The sequence below is a fragment of the Felis catus genome, chromosome C2, assembly GCF_018350175.1.
Source record: "Felis catus isolate Fca126 chromosome C2, F.catus_Fca126_mat1.0, whole genome shotgun sequence".
NCBI lineage: Eukaryota > Metazoa > Chordata > Mammalia > Carnivora > Felidae > Felis > Felis catus.
The window spans coordinates 45,301,296-45,319,100 of record NC_058376.1 but is presented as its reverse complement, the minus strand read 5'-3'; the positions used below and the strand labels follow the sequence as shown (position 1 = coordinate 45,319,100).

General features: G+C 33.9%; 1 protein-coding gene across 5 annotated transcripts in view; it reads right to left on the bottom strand.

Moving 5' to 3' along the window:
* EPHA6 (EPH receptor A6) overlaps positions 1-17,805 on the bottom strand; it is an 854,316-nt gene that overhangs the window by 459,489 nt on the left and 377,022 nt on the right. For all 5 annotated transcript variants that reach the window (XM_019839578.3, XM_019839585.3, XM_023238878.2 and 2 more), the window contains one exon: positions 11,745-12,080. In XM_019839578.3, coding sequence (XP_019695137.1) covers positions 11,745-12,080 — 336 coding nt within the window. The remainder of the gene's footprint in view (positions 1-11,744; positions 12,081-17,805) is intronic.

Sequence of the window (17,805 nt, the reverse complement as noted above, 5' to 3'; positions counted from 1 at the left end):
ATATAGTCTTTTTTACTTAGGTAAGCTCTCCCTTTTAAATCTAGGGAATGAAAGACTGACTGTTAGCTGCTCCACAGTAGGCAGCCCATCGCAAACACTCAAACATGCAACTTGTTTTCACTACATGGCATACAGCACAGTACTTGGCACATCACAGTCACTGAGTACATTTGTTTGCTGACTAACACATACAGGTAAATGGGAAAAATAATACATTACAGTTTTGTAAATTGTTTTCAGGGCTTGCTTCATGAATGTGTGACTTACCCAGCTACACAGTTCCCTCCCTCCATGTAAGGTGTTAATGCTCAGCTACTGCCATCTTGCAATTGGTAACAATTTTATCTTTGAATACATGTTTTGTAAGTGAAGTTTGATGGGACAATGAGCATGCACTGGGAGCTTGGAGCCCTGGCTCTAAGTAAGGTCCAGCCTCTAGCCACCTTCCCACATTTCCAAGATGTATTTTCCAAGGCAGACTCCCCTGCTCTCTGCCATGCAATCTTCCAATTCCTGTCTCACCCCATCATTGCTGCCACCCTCCACCTGAGTTAGGTGATTATGTTGACCACCGAGGGGTCAGGATCACATTTCTAGGTTGTCTCCTGTCTCCAGAGGGGGTCTGGACATGTGTGTAGGCAGGATCTAGGTTGGGTCTGTTAGCCCTGAGTAGTGTAAAGTTGTGTGTGTGTGTGTGTGTGTGTGTGTGTGTGTGTGTGTTGGCTATGTTCTGAAGAGGCCATGTCTTACTAGGGGCAAGCTTCTCACCCACCCCCCTCATGCAGGTAGCAAACAGTTTCTAGAAAGGCAGTTTAAATATTTTTTAATGTTTATTTATTTTTGAGAGAGATAGAGACAGAATGAGAGTGGTCAGGGGCAGAGACAGAGGGAAACACAGACTCTGAAGCAGGCTCCAGGGTCTGAGCTGTCAGCACAGAGCCCAACGCAAGGCTTGAACTCAAGAGCTGTAAGATCATGACCTGAGCCAAAGTTGAACACTCAAATGACTGAGCCACTTAGGCACCCCTAGAAAGGCAGTTTAAAGACTGTAAGGGTCCTTCCTTCTACTGAGGGTTGTGTACTGTGGGTACTGTGGGTTGATTACCTAGGGGTATCTTCTCCCTAAGGGTATCCTTGTGCAGAGGGAGTGACCACTGAACTGGCTCCATGTCTGGCAAGACCTCTCTTCCTCCTTCCAACCTTTCTGAGTATGGCCTACATTTGTCTGTTCTGGTCTGCTTGAGAAACCTTTAGGGACTCTGATGAGGGAGGAGGGACTATAGAAAAATAATTCTGTGACTTTGATGATTCCACAGATGAGTTAAACATTTTAATATTTGAATTTAAAGGTGTCACTGAGCTATATAAAAATGAATGGTAAAGTTTATGTTAATAATTTGAAATTGTATTGTTCATTACTTAGAAGAACATTAAATGGCAATTAAAAAGCACCATGACAAGTTGAGAGAAAAATTCCAGAAGGAAAAGGCTTTATATTTTAGTATCTTTAATGACTCTTTTTTCCTGCTTTTTGAACAAAGGGTCTTGTAGTTTAATTTTTCAGTGGGCATCACAAATTATATAGCTGAAACTGACTGTTTTAGAGATCAAACCAAATAGAAAAGTGCTGAGGAATACATGGAAGAAAAAAAAGCTATTTGATCTAAAAATTCTATATGGAATTTCAGTCTGATTAAAAGGTCAACAGTTTGTTTTCAATCTTTACAAATTATTTAAATATGAAGACATTTCACATTTTCAATAATGATCAGAATAATCTATCAACCTTGAAAATCTTTTAGTTTAGTTATTACACATTAATACTTTTTCAATCTTTTATTATATATGTATGTATGTATGTAGGAGAGAGTGCAAGCAAGGGAGGAACAAAGAGAGAGAGGGGCAGAGGACTGGAAGTGGGCTCTGTGCTGACAGGCTGACAACAGCAAGCCGATGTGGGGCTCAAACTCATGAACCACGACATCATGATGTGAGCCAAATTTGGATGCTCAACTGACTGAGCCACCCAACCACCCCTGGTCCTTTATAATATTTAAAAAAAGGAGGCTTTTGGAAAATATATATTTTAAAAACCTAGTGTTTAATAGTAATCTCCAACAAATCAGTTATCCAAATCAGTCAATTTGTTTTGTAGTCAGAGTTTTCCTGATGAAATTAAAATGGCTTCCTTCTCCAAAGAACTGCATTGGAAATGAGCAAATAATTGGCTAGCATATTCCTAATCATAAAGTAAAGCCTTATGACCTATGGCAGATATAGATTCTGCACAATGTGATCATATGCATTCATCTTCACTACTAACCACATCTATTTTTGCAGGATTTAAAATATTTTCCTAAACAATCTCTACCAACACTTTACAGTTTGTGTGAACAAATGCTGTTAACATTGTTAATGTAGTAATAAGGCATTATAATAGCAATAAGATCTTATTACTTTCTACTAAAGAAAACAGTCATCTTTCCTGCAAAATGTGCAAATGAGATTTCCTCAGAGAAACAGCTGATAACTCTAAGAGCCAACTGCTTAAAATCAAATTTAGGATTAAACACATTTTTCTAGCAATGTATGATCACCAAGAAAAAAAAACATGATTGCTATTAAAGGATGGTTTAGTGTTGATTAAAACCTTTTGTTGAAAATTCTGTAAGCATAGCATCAGAGGATTTAGTGAGCATGAAATTTAGTATGTGGTAAAGAAAATATATGCAATATCTTTCTAGACAAATTTACTTAAATTTAAGATTTTTCCCTTTTTTATTCCCACTGCCTGCAAGTCTTTTATATATTCACAGATTTTCTCTTCAACTCATGATCTGCTCAAGTGTTATGCTATCAAGAAAGGTATTTTTGTTTTCCCCATGTAAAATGCTCCCTTCTCTTTCTTCCAAATCTCCTATTGGGACATATCACTATTTGCCACTAAAACATGGTATCTATGAAGGCAGGTACACTTAACTGGTTTTTGTTGTTGTTGTTTATTTGTTTTTCTCCTTTATTTGCTATACACCACTAGTTAATATAAGAGTTCCTGGCACACAATAAATATTCAATAAATATTTTTGAATGAATTAATGGATAAGTTAATGAATGCAAGACAACTCAAATCATCTCCTATTTCTGTTAATGCAAGTCAACAGAGACTTATGAATCAATACAGACAATGTAGGTTGAGAATATTCTTAGTCAAAAACACATCATCTTTGCTCTCAAGAGGGTCACATGTTGGCTGGAAAAGCAAAATATTAAAAAATACATATTTATGGTTCAGTGAGATATAAAAATGTGTGCTATTGAACATAGCTGACTGGGAGCAGTTCAATTTCTTCATTTTTTGACTGAGAACTGAGGCACCGACTAACCTCAGCAAATTAATTTCTAAAGTCTAAGAGCCTTTTCTAGATTACTCAAAAGATGAATGCTACAAAAAGGCACTAGACTTGGAAATAATTTGATAGTTCTCAGGAGTAAGAAAAGTTTATAATCATCCACACTCTATTATAAGTTAATATTTGGCTGGGCCATAAAGTTATTTAGTTTTGGTTAATTAGACAGACATTTCAATTATCTTCCATAAATAAAATATCCGGCATACTTTTCAGAAAATAAACACTTCTTGGACATGAAAGTTTTATCCTTCAATATAAGGTGTTTGTAGTTTTTTTAATATGTAATTTTCTTGTGTTTAAGAAATATGAAAAATACAAATAATAGAGCATCTCTCTTAAATTATCATTATTGCCTTTTTGAAGAAACTTATACCATTAGCTTGTGTTCAATGTATATTTAGTAAGCATTCAAAACATACTGATTTTATTTTACTTTGAGTAGACTTGCACAGATTCTAGAAAAATAAGTATTTGTTGTCAATAATTTTGACAGGATTGTGAGAGATATCCTGAGATAAAATAATTTAAAATACAGACATAAAGATGAATGAATGTTTACAGTGTCCCTAATTACCTACTCGAACAATGTATAAAAGGTTGGCATTTGAGATAGACTGTATTTCCAAAATGAAGCAAACCATAAATCAAATAGACATCTCAAGTTTATAAATATATGAGAATTTGGTTTATTTAAATCTATTTCAATGCTAGTTTAATTAATTATTGCTTCCTGAGCAAATATACGAAATCTCCAACCAAAATATGAGCCTAAGGCAAGACCTATGCAGAAGAATCATCCAATGGCAGAGAGAGGAGTGTTAAATGTACATTTTAAGAAACCAAGGAATTAGACAACCTGGTTCTGACAAGAATTGCTTTAAAGACCCATTAGCAAATATCAGCAGAATTGGTTTGTAATTTAGCATTTCTTTCACTTTGAACATGGTCCCTAAAGGTTTTTGCAGATGTCAGGATATCTACAAACAAAATTTGTTTCAGGTTGACTATCCATGATTAACATTCTCTTTTACTGTCTATGAGCTGAATAATTCCTTTTACTGCACTACACACCTTAGTTTTCCTACCATGCACTAAAGATTAAAATAAAATGTTTTCTAGGTGTTGCTTTCTAAATGAAACACTTTTAAAGACCATTTAAATAAACTATGAAAATAGAAGATTGCAAAAATAGCTCTGAGGGATTGTAGAAGTCAGTTAATTAAGGTTTATTGCAAAGATTCCTAATTATGGGAGTCATAGTTTTAAATCTATAATCTTATTTAACCGACTGGAATCAGAATAATCAAGGAATGTTTCTCCTAACTACAGCTAAGTGGCTCTAAGTGATTTGGATTTTTTTTAATATTTGTTTAATTGTAAACAGAGAACAAACAATTAAGTCAGGGTTATTTAATATGGTTTCCTTAATATTTCTTAAAAATAAGAAAAGATATATACATATTAGTCAACTACATTAAAGAAAAGGTAATTCAATGAATATATTCTCTTTATCTCCATGTTTCACACTGCACACACAAAAAGTAGTGAAAAGATAATACAGTTGTCTCTAATATTTTATTTCATTACTCCTACAAGTGTCACCTCATAAACAATATTATTATTTTGCCGATTTTCTTTTTCCCTGTTTATAGCCCTGATAATATAACAGCATCTTCTGCTAAATGGTTGATTCCCTAACTTGTCTTGGCTATTTTACAGACACTCACCACTCATTTCTTCAAATTTTAAGTTAAATCTTCAGTCTCTTCCTCAAATCCTGCTGTGCCTCTGCAATATATCAACTTTTTAGATAACTTGGGTACATTAGTTATCACTACCTAATCCCTCAGTTGCTTACCATATCTTTGCTTGGTTCCTTCTGCTCTGAATCCTTTTCTTTGTCCATCCCAATCTCATTTTGCCTATTCATCTCTCAAAACAAAACTTAATATAAATGTCAGCTCCTCAGGGAAACTTCATTCCCCAGACTTGGAGAAGACTCTCTCAGAGCACCTTGCTCTTCTCTGTAGTGGGACTTACCACATACTAATTATATATTTGTCAAACTATTTTTTTATTATCTGCCTCCCCACCAGAGTGTAAAGTTCATAAGGGCTCATTCATCAGTGTCTATATGTCAAATAAATTAAAGGTTTTATGAACAGCATGTATCACTGTTCCATTTTAGTATAAAAACGATGATATGTAACCTACAGTTAATAAGAAAAATCTTTGACTCTGGTCCCCTTAGTCCAACAAAATTGTAATGTATTATCTACCAGATAACTTTGGAAAGTGTTTCAAGTTGCTTTAAGGAGATGTTCCAAAGAGACCCAAGTGGGATGATGGAACATGCCTTCTTCAATTTGCAACAGTAAAACTATTATCTTATTATAAAAAAGGCTGGCACACATTATGACGTCTGAAGTCTGGTTCTAGGAAACTCTAGTTACTATTAGCTCCTTTTTATACCCAACACTCGGATATGATATGATAAGAGTAACTTATACATGCACAGACACAGACTGAGTTATTTTATACTGTTCCCCTTGCTTAAAGCATTTTCTTTTTTTAAATTTTTTATTATTATTTTTTTCTTTTTTTTTTCTTTTAAAAGCATTTTCATTTTTAAAGATGTGATTCTCTACTGTCTGAAGTTCAGGTACAATGAGACAAGGCTTTCTTGGTATTTCTCAAAATTGACCTGGAGACAGTCACTCATACTTACTTGTAAAGCTGGTCATAATATATTTTTTGTTAGTGCAAGATAAATGTATTTTAATATTCAGTAGCTCACTGCCATCCTGCATATGTCTACTTTTGTTATTTTTTTTTGAAGATTCTATTTGAATTCCAGTTAACGTACAGTGTTATATGAGTTTCAGGTGTACAATACACTGATTCGACGATTCCATACATCACCTGGTGCTCATCACAAAAAGTGCACACCTTAATCTCTATCACCTATTTAACCCATCCCACAACTATCCTCCCTCTGGTAACTAAGTTCATTCTCTATAGTTAAGAGTCTGTTTCTTGGTTTCACTCTCTCTCTCTCTTTTTTCTCTTTGCTCATTTGTTTTTTGTTTCTTAATATACACATATGAATGAAATCATATAGTATTCATCTTTCTCTGACTTATTTTTCTTAGCATTATTCTCTCTAGCTCCATTCATATCATTGCAAATGACACAATTTCATTCATTTCTATGGCTGAATAATATTCTATCATATATATATTCACCACATCTTCTTTATTCATCAACTGATGGATATTTAAACTGCTTCCATAGTTTGGCTATTGTAAATAATGCTGCTATAAACATAGGGGTGTATGTATCTCTTTGAATTAGTGTTTTTGTATATTCTGAGTAAACAGCCAGTAGTGCCATTGCTGGATCATCGGGTAGACCTATTTTTAGCTTTCTGAGGAACTTCCATACTGTTTTCCACAGTGGTTGTACTAGTTTGCATTCCTACCAACAGTGCAAGAGGGTTCCTTCTTCTCCACATCCCGTCAACACCAATTGCTTCTTGTGTTGTTGATTTTAACTGTTCTGACAGGTGTGAGGTAATATCACATTGTTGTTTTGATATGCATTTCCCTGATGGTAAGTGATAATGAGCATCTTTTTGTGTGTCTGTTGGCCATCAGTATGTCTTCATTGGAGAAAGGGCTATTCATGTCTTCTGCCCATTTTTAATTGGATTATTTATTTTAGGGTATTGAGTTTTATAAGTTCTTTATATATTTTGGATACTAACCCTATCAGCTATATCATTTGTAAATACCTTCTTGCATTCCTTAGGTTGCCTTTAGTTTTGTTGAGTGTTTTTTTTACTGTGCAGAAGCTTCTTATTTTGATGCATTTCCAATAGTTTATTTTTTCTTTTGTTTCCCTTACCTCAGGAGACAAATCTAGAAAAAAGTTGCTATGGCCAAAGTCAAAGAGGTTACTGCCTGTGTTCTCTTCTAGGATTTTTGTGGTTTCAGTTCTTACATTGGATCCATTTTGAGTTTATTTTTTTATATGGTGTAAGAAAGTGGTCCAGTTTCATTCTTTTGAATGTTGTCCAGTTTTCTCAATACCATTTGTTGAAGAGATTGTCTTTTTCCCATTGGATATTCTTTCCTGCTTTGTTGAAGAATAGTTGGCCATATGTTTGTGGGTCCATTTTTGGGTTTTCTATTCTGTTCCACTGATCTATGTGTCTGTTTTCATGCCAGTGCCAAACTGTTTTGATCACTACAGTTTTGTGATGATGCCTTCATCTTTGCTTTTCTTTTTCAAGGTTGGTTTGGCTATTTGGGGTCTTTTGTGGTTGCGTATGAATTACAGGATTGGTTGTTCTAGATCTGTGAAAAATGCTGTTAATATTTTGATAGGGATTGCGTTAAATGTGTAGACTGCTTTGGGTGGTGTAGACATTTTAACAACATTTGTTCTTCCAATCCATGACCATGGAATATCTTTCCATTTTTTTTTGTTGCCTTTAATTTCTTTCATCTGTGTTTTACAGTTTTCAGAGTACAGGTCTTTCCACTCTTTGGTTAGGTTTATTCCTAGGTATAAAATGATTTTTGGTGCAATTGTAAATAGGATTGATTCCTTGATTTCCCCTTCTGCTGCCTCAGTATTAGTGTATAAATGTAACAGATTTCTGTACATTGCTTTGTATCCTGTAACTTTACTGCATTCATTTATCAATTCTAATAGTTTCTTGGTGGAGTCTTCTGGGTTTTCTATATATATATATGTATTGTCATGTCTTGTGCAAATAGTGAAAATCTTAACTTCTTTACTGATTTAGATGCCTTTTATTTCTTTTTTTAATCTTTAGGTCTTTATTTTTTGTACTTTTTTATTGAGGCATAACTGACATACATTTTATTAGTTTCAGCAGTACAACATAATGATTATATAACTGTATATATTATGAAATGATCACCACAATATCTAGGTAACATCATCATCACATATAGTTACAGAATTTCTTTTCTTGTGATGAGAACTTTTAAGACATACTCTCAGCAACTTTCCAATATGCAATACAATATTATTAACTATAGTCACCATGTTGTACATTATATCTCCATGACATTTATTTTATAAATGGAAGTTTTGACTCCCTTTACCTATTCTTCCTACTCTTCACCCTCTGCCTCTGGCAACCATCAATCTATTTTCTGTATCTATGATCTCATGTTTTGTTGTTTTTTATATTCCACATTTGAGATCATGTAGTATTTGTCTTTCTCTGACTTACTTCACCTAGCATAATGCCCTCAAGGTCCATCCATGTTGTTGCAAAAGGCAAGATGTTATCCCTTTTTATGCCTGAATAATATATATATATATATATATATATATATATATATATATATATACACACACACACACACACATATATATAAAATCACAATTTCTTTTGTTCTTTTTTAAATGAAATAATTAATTAATTTTCTTCATGTAAGCTGTTTTCTTTCTTTAACTGAAATTTTTAAATAGTTAACATACAGTGCAATAATGGCTTTAGGAGTAGAATTCAGTGATTTGTTATTTACCTACAACACCCAGTGCTCATCACAACAAGTGCCCTCCTAAATACCCCTCACCCATCTAGCCCGTCCCCCACCCACCTCCCTCCATCAACCCTCAGTTTGTTCTCTATCATTAAGAATCTCTTGAGGTTTGTTTCCTTTTATTTCTTTTTATTGTCTGATTGCTCTGTCTAGGACTTCTAGTACTGTTGAATAAATGTGGTGAGAATTATCTTGTTCCTGCTGGTCATAATATTTTATTAAATATTTTGTGTATTTTAGCTCAGTTTAGGTCCTTTATGTACTTTTCAAATAAAATTTAAATATATTTTTATTTTTATTATTTATATCTAAAATACAGTTAAATTAAATTATCAATAATTATTTCTTAATACTCTTCAACAAAGAAAAATTAATTGAGGACTATTTAATAATATTATCCTTCCAGAATGTATCATCTCAACATATGGATACTATATTTTGTTTTGTGCCTAATTAACCTTCTGTCCTCACAGCAATATAGTTTTAATGAATTCTATCATTTTAAAAGTGAGAAACAATTATATTCTGTCTTTCTGCTAAGTGGAAGAGTAGACTAAGTAACTCTTCTAACTCTAGAATGAAAGGCTGCTGAATATAATATGTATGAAAATATGTAAACACAGTTACATATATATTTTATTTAAAGTGATACACTGTCCTTATCCCTCAACCTAATTATATATACCCTATAGTTAAGAATGATTGTTCTGAGTTGTATTTTTTGACCCAGCTACAGCCAAAAGGCCTTAGAAGTAATCTGCTAATGCTGAGAGGAACAGAAGACCCTAATCTGTTTTATCCTGAAGATACTTTGACAAGATTTTGTTGATACTATGGGAAAGAAGGGGAAAAAAAGAGGAAATAGGAATTCCATTTTAATAGCCATAAAGCAAATTCTATGGTGTGTAACTATTTGCTAAATGAAGGGGAAAGTTGCATGGTAAATACAAAGATGATGATTCTATGGCACTATTTGGCTTTGCTTTGTTTATTAGATGCATTTCTGAAGATTATTGACAATGGGAATTTATGTGTAATACTTTAAACAAAAGTCACATTCATCTACAATGTTCTTAGTAAAATGTTAAAGTTTTCTTTCTGTGCATTTCACAGGTTTAGCAATGTTTTTTTAACTTTTTGTTTTACAATAATTATAGTTTCATAAAAATATGTATAGTGAAGTCTCATACAACCTTTACTCGGCCTCCTCAGTATTAACTATTTGCATAACTATGGTACAAATTCAAACGCAGAAAAATGACATTGGTAAAATCCACTGGGCATGTTGTGTGTATGTAGCTCTATGAACTTATCATATATGTAGCTTAATGTAACTACCACCACAAAAGATATGTAACTGTATTATCATCAAAGCTCTCTCCTGCTCTTGATAGCCATATCCCTCTCTCCCAAATCCCAGTTCTGGCTACCACTTATCTATTCCTCATGTCTATAATTACGTTATTTGAAGAATGTTATATAAGTGAATCACACAGTATGCATCCTTTTGAGATTGGCTTAAAGTTCATCTAAGCTATGTGTATCAATAATTTGTTCCTTTTTGTTGCTGAGTAGTATTTCAACACTTTCAATATACTTCTATTTTAAATATCACCATCTGCTGCCTTTAATGTACCCCCATGTCCAAAATTCATATGTTGAAATTCTAACCTCAGTACCTCAGAACGTAACTGTATTTGGAGACAGTGCCTTCAAAGTAGTAATGAAGGTAAAATGAAGACAGGCTTCAGAATGAAATCAACCTTGCTGACACCTTATTCTTGGACTTCTAAACTCTAGAACTATAAGAAAATAAATTTCTGTTGTTTAAGCCACATAGTCTATGGCATTTGTTAAAGCAGAGCCAGCCAACAAATACAATGTGTAAGAATAGTTTTATCTTTCTTTACAAATTGTCTCATATATATATGCTCATATATAACAATACTTTCTGCTATGAGACAATTCTTTGTGTGTCCACATAATTTATGAATGCTTTTCAAAGGGAGTTTTTAAAATCTCTGATGCTTTTACTCTGTCATGTACTGCAATAAATCATGTTTATGAGGGAGTTAAAGAAAATACACACTTATAAAAATCATAGGGGTATTACTGCCTAACCATGTTGCAGTAAAAATCTATAGTGTTATGATGGGGGCATTTAACTGAAAGCAATTGGATTTTTAAAAAAAGACAATGTAACTACTTTTTTACAAATGGTACCTAAAAACAGCATTTGGATTCATTTCTGGATATTTTTTGTGCTCTTTTCAGAGTGGATAATAATTAAACATGTTAGCTGTGATGTTTTTACAACATAGATATGCATTATAATTAATATTAATTCTTACTATTTGCTTTATTTGATATGGAAAAGAAATAGCACCATAAGTGGAATAACTAAATTTCAATTCACTTAGCAACATTTTTTTTTATCTGATGTTTGTTGGTAAGTTAATATGGACTTGCTCATTAAGATGTATTTGTATAGGATTATATCAAAAGCAATGCATAAACATTAGAGAGAAGCCTTATATCTAATTAACCTTACTAATAAGTTACTAAATAACCTTACTAATAAAAAAATATCTTTCTGGACCTTAGGAAGCAGTAAGAACAACAACCAGAAAATCACTTCTTTGGCATATAGAGTATACAACCGCACCTCAGTGAATATAATTCCACCAGGGATATTATGCATCGAAAAGGAATTATGGGTTTGTTTAGAGAGAACAGCAGTGGAACTTACCATCTTGATCCGTGGTCACTGTAATAGCTGTGAATGGCTTGGGAGAAAAACTCAACTCAGAAACTCCATTCATGGCTTCTATTTCAAAGGTGTAATTCACGTGAGACACAAAGTCAAGTACTATCACGGAATTGTTGATGAGGCCAGAATGTCTTGGGATGAAGCGGAGTCCTCCACCACAGTCCTCACACTGGCTGGTATCTAAGCCACATTTCTTACAGATTACACTGTATGTGAGATCTTTTCTCCCTCCTGTGTCACTTGGTGGGCTCCATTCCAAAATAAGGGCTGTTTCATTGATGTTAAAAGCCACATTCCTAGGAGCTGAAGGTGGCCCTAGAGAAAAGCAATTAAAAAACAAATGTACATGTGTAGGACAATGAATGAGAGGGTGCTACCTTGAAAATTAATCAATAAACATTTGTCTTTTATATTAGTTTGAACTCTTTCTTCTAATGGGAACCATAAAGAAATATGGTGAAAAACATCTGATTAAGTCTAGTAAGAAAGGAATCTTAGGGGTGAAGATGGTCTATATCTTAACTTTTTGATATATGAATATGAGTATTTAATATCAAAGCCAAAGATCTCCAAAATATATGGTAATTATACTTTGAAAATTTGTTTACTGAAATATATAATAAGCAAACATTATTTAAATTATGTGATGATTTTAATTATGTCTTAATAATTATATCACCATTTTCAAAGTTTGAAAAATAATAACATACATATACAAAACATACTGTCTTCAGTCTTTCAGTCTTCATACTATACTCAGTATATAGATAAAACTCCCACTTATCACCTTTGACAATCCCTAAGGGTCTATTTCTTGTAGGTTGAGAAAAAAATTATAGGTTTTAGGTAGACAGAGTTTGGAAGAAGAGGAAGAGAAAGAGAAGTTGGAAGCAGCAGAAAGGCTTTTACTAAGGCCTTGCCAATTTCATGGAATAAAAGTATTATATGGATGGGATAAAGGAGGGTATACATAAGATATGGTGATTAGACTCTTTTCTCCCTATTTTTCCATGGATCACACTGCATAGAGTACTTCATATCCTTTAACTACTCCAGTCTTTTCTTAAAATTATGTCAATAAACTTTTACACTTATGTGAGTACTTCAAACCTCAGTTTGGTATTATTCATTGTACAAACATTAACCAATGGTCTGTTCAGTGTCAGGCACCACACTATATGTGAAATAATACAGAATCGTTTATCTAAGAGACTATGCCTTTTATAAATACTTTAAAAATAATTCATTGAATAAGTAACTAATGAAATAACATTCTTGGGGCGCCTGGGTGGCGCAGTTGGTTAAGCGTCCGACTTCAGCCAGGCCACGATCTCGCGGTCCGTGAGTTCGAGCCCCGCGTCGGGCTCTGGGCTGATGGCTCAGAGCCTGGAGCCTGTTTCCGATTCTGTGTCTCCCTCTCTCTCTCTGCCCCTCCCCCGTTCATGCTCTGTCTCTCTCTGTCCGAAAAATAAATAAACGTTGAAAAAAAATTAAAAAAAAAAGAAATAACATTCTTGCCATTCTTTAGAAAAAAATTAGCTTAAAGGAAATCTAAAACTATTCCTCAAATTTATGCTATCTAGAAAATTTGCTTAGATGATGGGAGGGAATTATCTACAGCATTCTTTCCACAGGAAGAGATTAAAGTTTTGGGATAGGCTCCTTTTGGATTTCAAGATACAGTCATTACTCATTAAGTAAATATTTTCAAGTGACTACTATGTGTCCCAGACACTCTGCTAGATCTTGGACTTACAGTGTGAATGTAATAGACATAATTCCGATTTTGTTATTCACATTTTAGGTGAATGGCAGATAAACACACACATAAACAATAATAAAATTCAAATTATAATAAGTGCAATTGCAAAATCAAAAGGAAAGGAGCTGAAATACACATTATCACGAGAACTAATCTGGAGAAACATTCTGAGAAAGCCTCACGGACTAAGTGAGGAAGATGTCAGAGGAGTGAGAATACTAAGGGTAGAAGGTTCTTTAGTCAAGAAAGATCTTAAAATAGTCATGGAACTGGAAGATAATCCCTGTGGCTAGAATGCAAAAGGAAAAAGCAAGAAGTGAGGGTTTTTTTTTTAAGTTTACTTTTGGTTTTGCTTTTTGTTTGTTTTTGTGTGTATGTATGTTTTTAAGAGGGAGAGAGAACCAGTGGGGGAGGGGCAGAGGGAGAAGGGATAGAGGATCCAAAGCAGGCTCTGTGCTGACAGCAGACAGCCTGATACGGGGCTTGAACTCATGAACCATAAGATCATGGTCTGAGCCAAAATCAGATGCTTAACTGACTGAGACACCCAGGAGACCCAAGAAGTGAGTTTAGGGGAAGAAGAAAGGGTTGGATAACACAAAACTTCTAGGGTCATTAGAATGAGTCTGGACATTTTTCTATGTACAACAGAAACAGACTTACAGATTTAACATATGGAGGTAATGTGTTTTAAAGAAAACATTCTGGTTGCAGTGTAGGGAATAGTCTTAATAAGCATAGGGAACTTATTAGTAAGATCTGTCATACAGTGTTACAGTAGCATAACATTACTCATAAATGTGCATGACTATGTATTGGGTTTGAGATATTAAGAATTGTTATTTTATATTTTCCTTTTTCTTTTTGTTGGATCCTGATTAAAGCAACCTGATGGGTAGGGGCCTCAGCCATCTGTTTGTATATCACCTAAAGTCTGACCTAGAAATGGGGTGGTTAGCTTTTCTAAAAGGTTTCTGCATACTTTGCTTTATGCCATTTCATGTTCCAGAAAGTTGCAGAAACGTCTGCCTTCAGAAAGTAAAATATGGAAGGCATTACAAACTACAGCAAAGGGACACATGTTGCTTTTTGCCTCCAACCTAGACTTAGGCCTGGGAGATAAAGATTCATTATCATTATCATAAAAAGGTCTTCCTACAGAATGACATATTCATATTGTTGCTCTTTTCTCTTATTTATAATGGAAAACATGAATTATTATTCACTTATATTTTCATGAATAGGAAGAATGTTATCAATTATGTTATGGGTGTCTGCAAGTATATAACTGTCCGCCTGGAGATACTTTTAAAAAAAGGCAGACACCCTTCTTACTCAAGGGCCCTCATACCAATTTGCATGACGATTAAATAGCTTTTTAATTGCTGTTAAATTATGCCAGCTAAACTGTGATTTCATGCAAATATTAAGCTGTAATGACATGCAGTGAATCATTTACTAAGATTTAAAACTTGGAACAAAGAGAGACAATTAATTCTAATCCTCAGATTCAAGCAAATTATCTGTCACTGGGCTTTTATGAATGTGGCCTGATTGCTTTGTTATCATTTATAAATTATACAAAGATTATGTGACATTGGAAAAAAAAAACCTGGTGCAATAACCCTTTAGGAGACATCTGTATAGAAAACTCTCAGGGATTTCCTTATGTTGATTTTTTTTTCTTTAAAGGAAACAAGTAATTCACATAGAAGAAGAGACTTCACCCTCCAGACTGACTTCATAAGAGAAGGACAATTATTCTGATTTGCAACTAGCTGTTTTTCAAGTCCATCGTATATTAAACCTTACAATAAAACTACAACTTTACTTCTACTAGTGTATCTAGCAAGTATACTTTTAATCTTTTGCTTCAGTTTGCGTTCCCCTGTGATACATTTAAAGAATAAAGGAATGTTATTTTAATAGCAACTTATGAAACAGCCTGGTGGCAGTACGGTCTATTCCCAGAAAAGCATCTGAGTCTACAGCCCCCATCTTCCTCTCAATAGCAAAGGTCAGGTGGGCTATGATTTTTGTTTTATTTCATTTTATGTAAAAAAAATTTAAAAATAGAACTGTATTTCCCAAAATATATCCTTTCAATATTTCTAGCCCCATGAGATGTCACACAAAAAAATGAGCTTAGTTCTCAAATTAAGACTCCTCTGGTAGACTGATACTGAAACGAAAAATAATACAATTTGCTTTGCTTTGTTGAATCCAACATTTCTAAACATTTATTCATAGAACCTTATTTTCCAAGAAGCATCTACAGGAATACTAGCATTCTGCAGAACACTCTTAAAGGCTGACACTGAAGGACAGCAAACTTAAGGATCATATTTCAGTTACTACATCAATTGCTATAGATTTAGACACCATGATTATAATTGTAGAAATACAGTAACTCACAGATAAACATGGATCTTTTTCAAATTGACTCAAGACTAATTAGTCATCTACGATATAGCTAGTTGTGTTTGCAGATGCATTTTCTAACCTTAAGAACAATGAAAATTTGATCCAAATAACTGAGAGTATCAAGTTATGGAAGGCTATTGTTTACTAAACTATATTTTATGAGTTAAGTTACTCCTTGGCAATAATTTAAATGTGTTTGTTAATTTTATGACTATCATGAATATAGTAGTATATGTCTCCAGAGGCAAGGGAAACAAAAGCAAACGGGACTATTGGGACTCCATCAAGATAAAAGCTCCTACACAGTGAAGGAAACAATCAACAAAACTAAGAAGCAACCTATGGAATGGGGGAAGATATTTTCAAATGACATATATGATAAAGGGTTACTATCCAAAATCTATAAAGAATTCATCAAACTCAACACCCAAAAAACAAATAATCCAGTGAAGAAATGGGAAGAAGACATGAATAGACACTTTTCCAAAGAAGACGTTCAATGGCTAACAGATACATGAGAAGATGCTCAATATCACTCATCATCAGGGAAATACAAATCAAAACTACAATGAAATGTCACCTCACACCTGTTAGAATGGCTAAAATTAACACAGGAAGTAAGTGTTGGCAAGGATGTGGAAAATAGGAACCAACCCTCTTACATTATATTGGTGGGAATGCAAACTGGTGCAGCCACTCTATAATTTAATACGGAGGTTCCTCAAAAAGTTAAAAATAGAACTACCCTACAAACCAGAAACGGCACTACTAGGTATTTATCCAAAGGATACAAAAATACTGATTCAAAGGGACACATGCACCCCCCAATGTTTATAGCAGGAGTATCAACACTAGCCAAATTCTGGAAAGAGCCCAAATGTCCACTGACTGTTGAATGCATGAAGATATATATATGTATGTATATATATACATATATATATATACACACATATATATACACATATATACACATATATATCTACATATATATATATATATATATATACACACACACACACACATATATACACACATAGATAGAGATAGATATAGATATAGTAAATATATATATCACATATATATACTCACACATACACAATGAAATATTACTCAGCCATCAAAAAGAATAAAACCTTGCAATTTGCAATGATTAGGATGGAGCTAGAGCATATCATGCTAAGTGAAATAAGTCAGTCAGAGAAAGACAAATATATGATTTCACTCATGTGTGGAATTTAGGAAACAAAACAGATGACTGGGGGAAAAAAAAAGAGACAGAAAAATCATAAACCAGACTCTTAACTATAGAGAATAAGCTGAGGGTTTCTGGGGGGTGGGGTGGCAGGATGGGTTAAATGGATATTAAGGAGGGCACTTGCTGTGATGAGCACTGGGTATTGTACGTGTACAAAATTCTACTATTGAAACTAATATTACACTGTATGTTAACTAACTAGAATTTGAATAAAAAGTAAAATAGGGGCAGCACCTAGGTGGCTCAGTCGGTTGAGCATCTGACTTCAGTTCAGGTCATGATCTTGTGGTCCATGAGTTTGAGCCCCTCATTAGGCTCTGTGCTGACAGCTCAGATTTTGGAGCCTGCTTGGGATTCTATGTCTCCTTCTCTCTCTGCCCCTCACCTGTTCTCTCTCTCTCTCTCTCTCTCTCTCTCTCTGTAACATAAACATCAAAAAAATGCATATAATAGTACAGTCACCTAATAAATGGCAATTTCTTTATATCTATGAGTTTACAAAGGAGAGAAAAATTGTTCTATGTTAATCTATGCCAAAAAGAACATTTAAAAAATATATTGAACCATCTAGAGATGTCTAGGTAAATAATTTTGCAAAT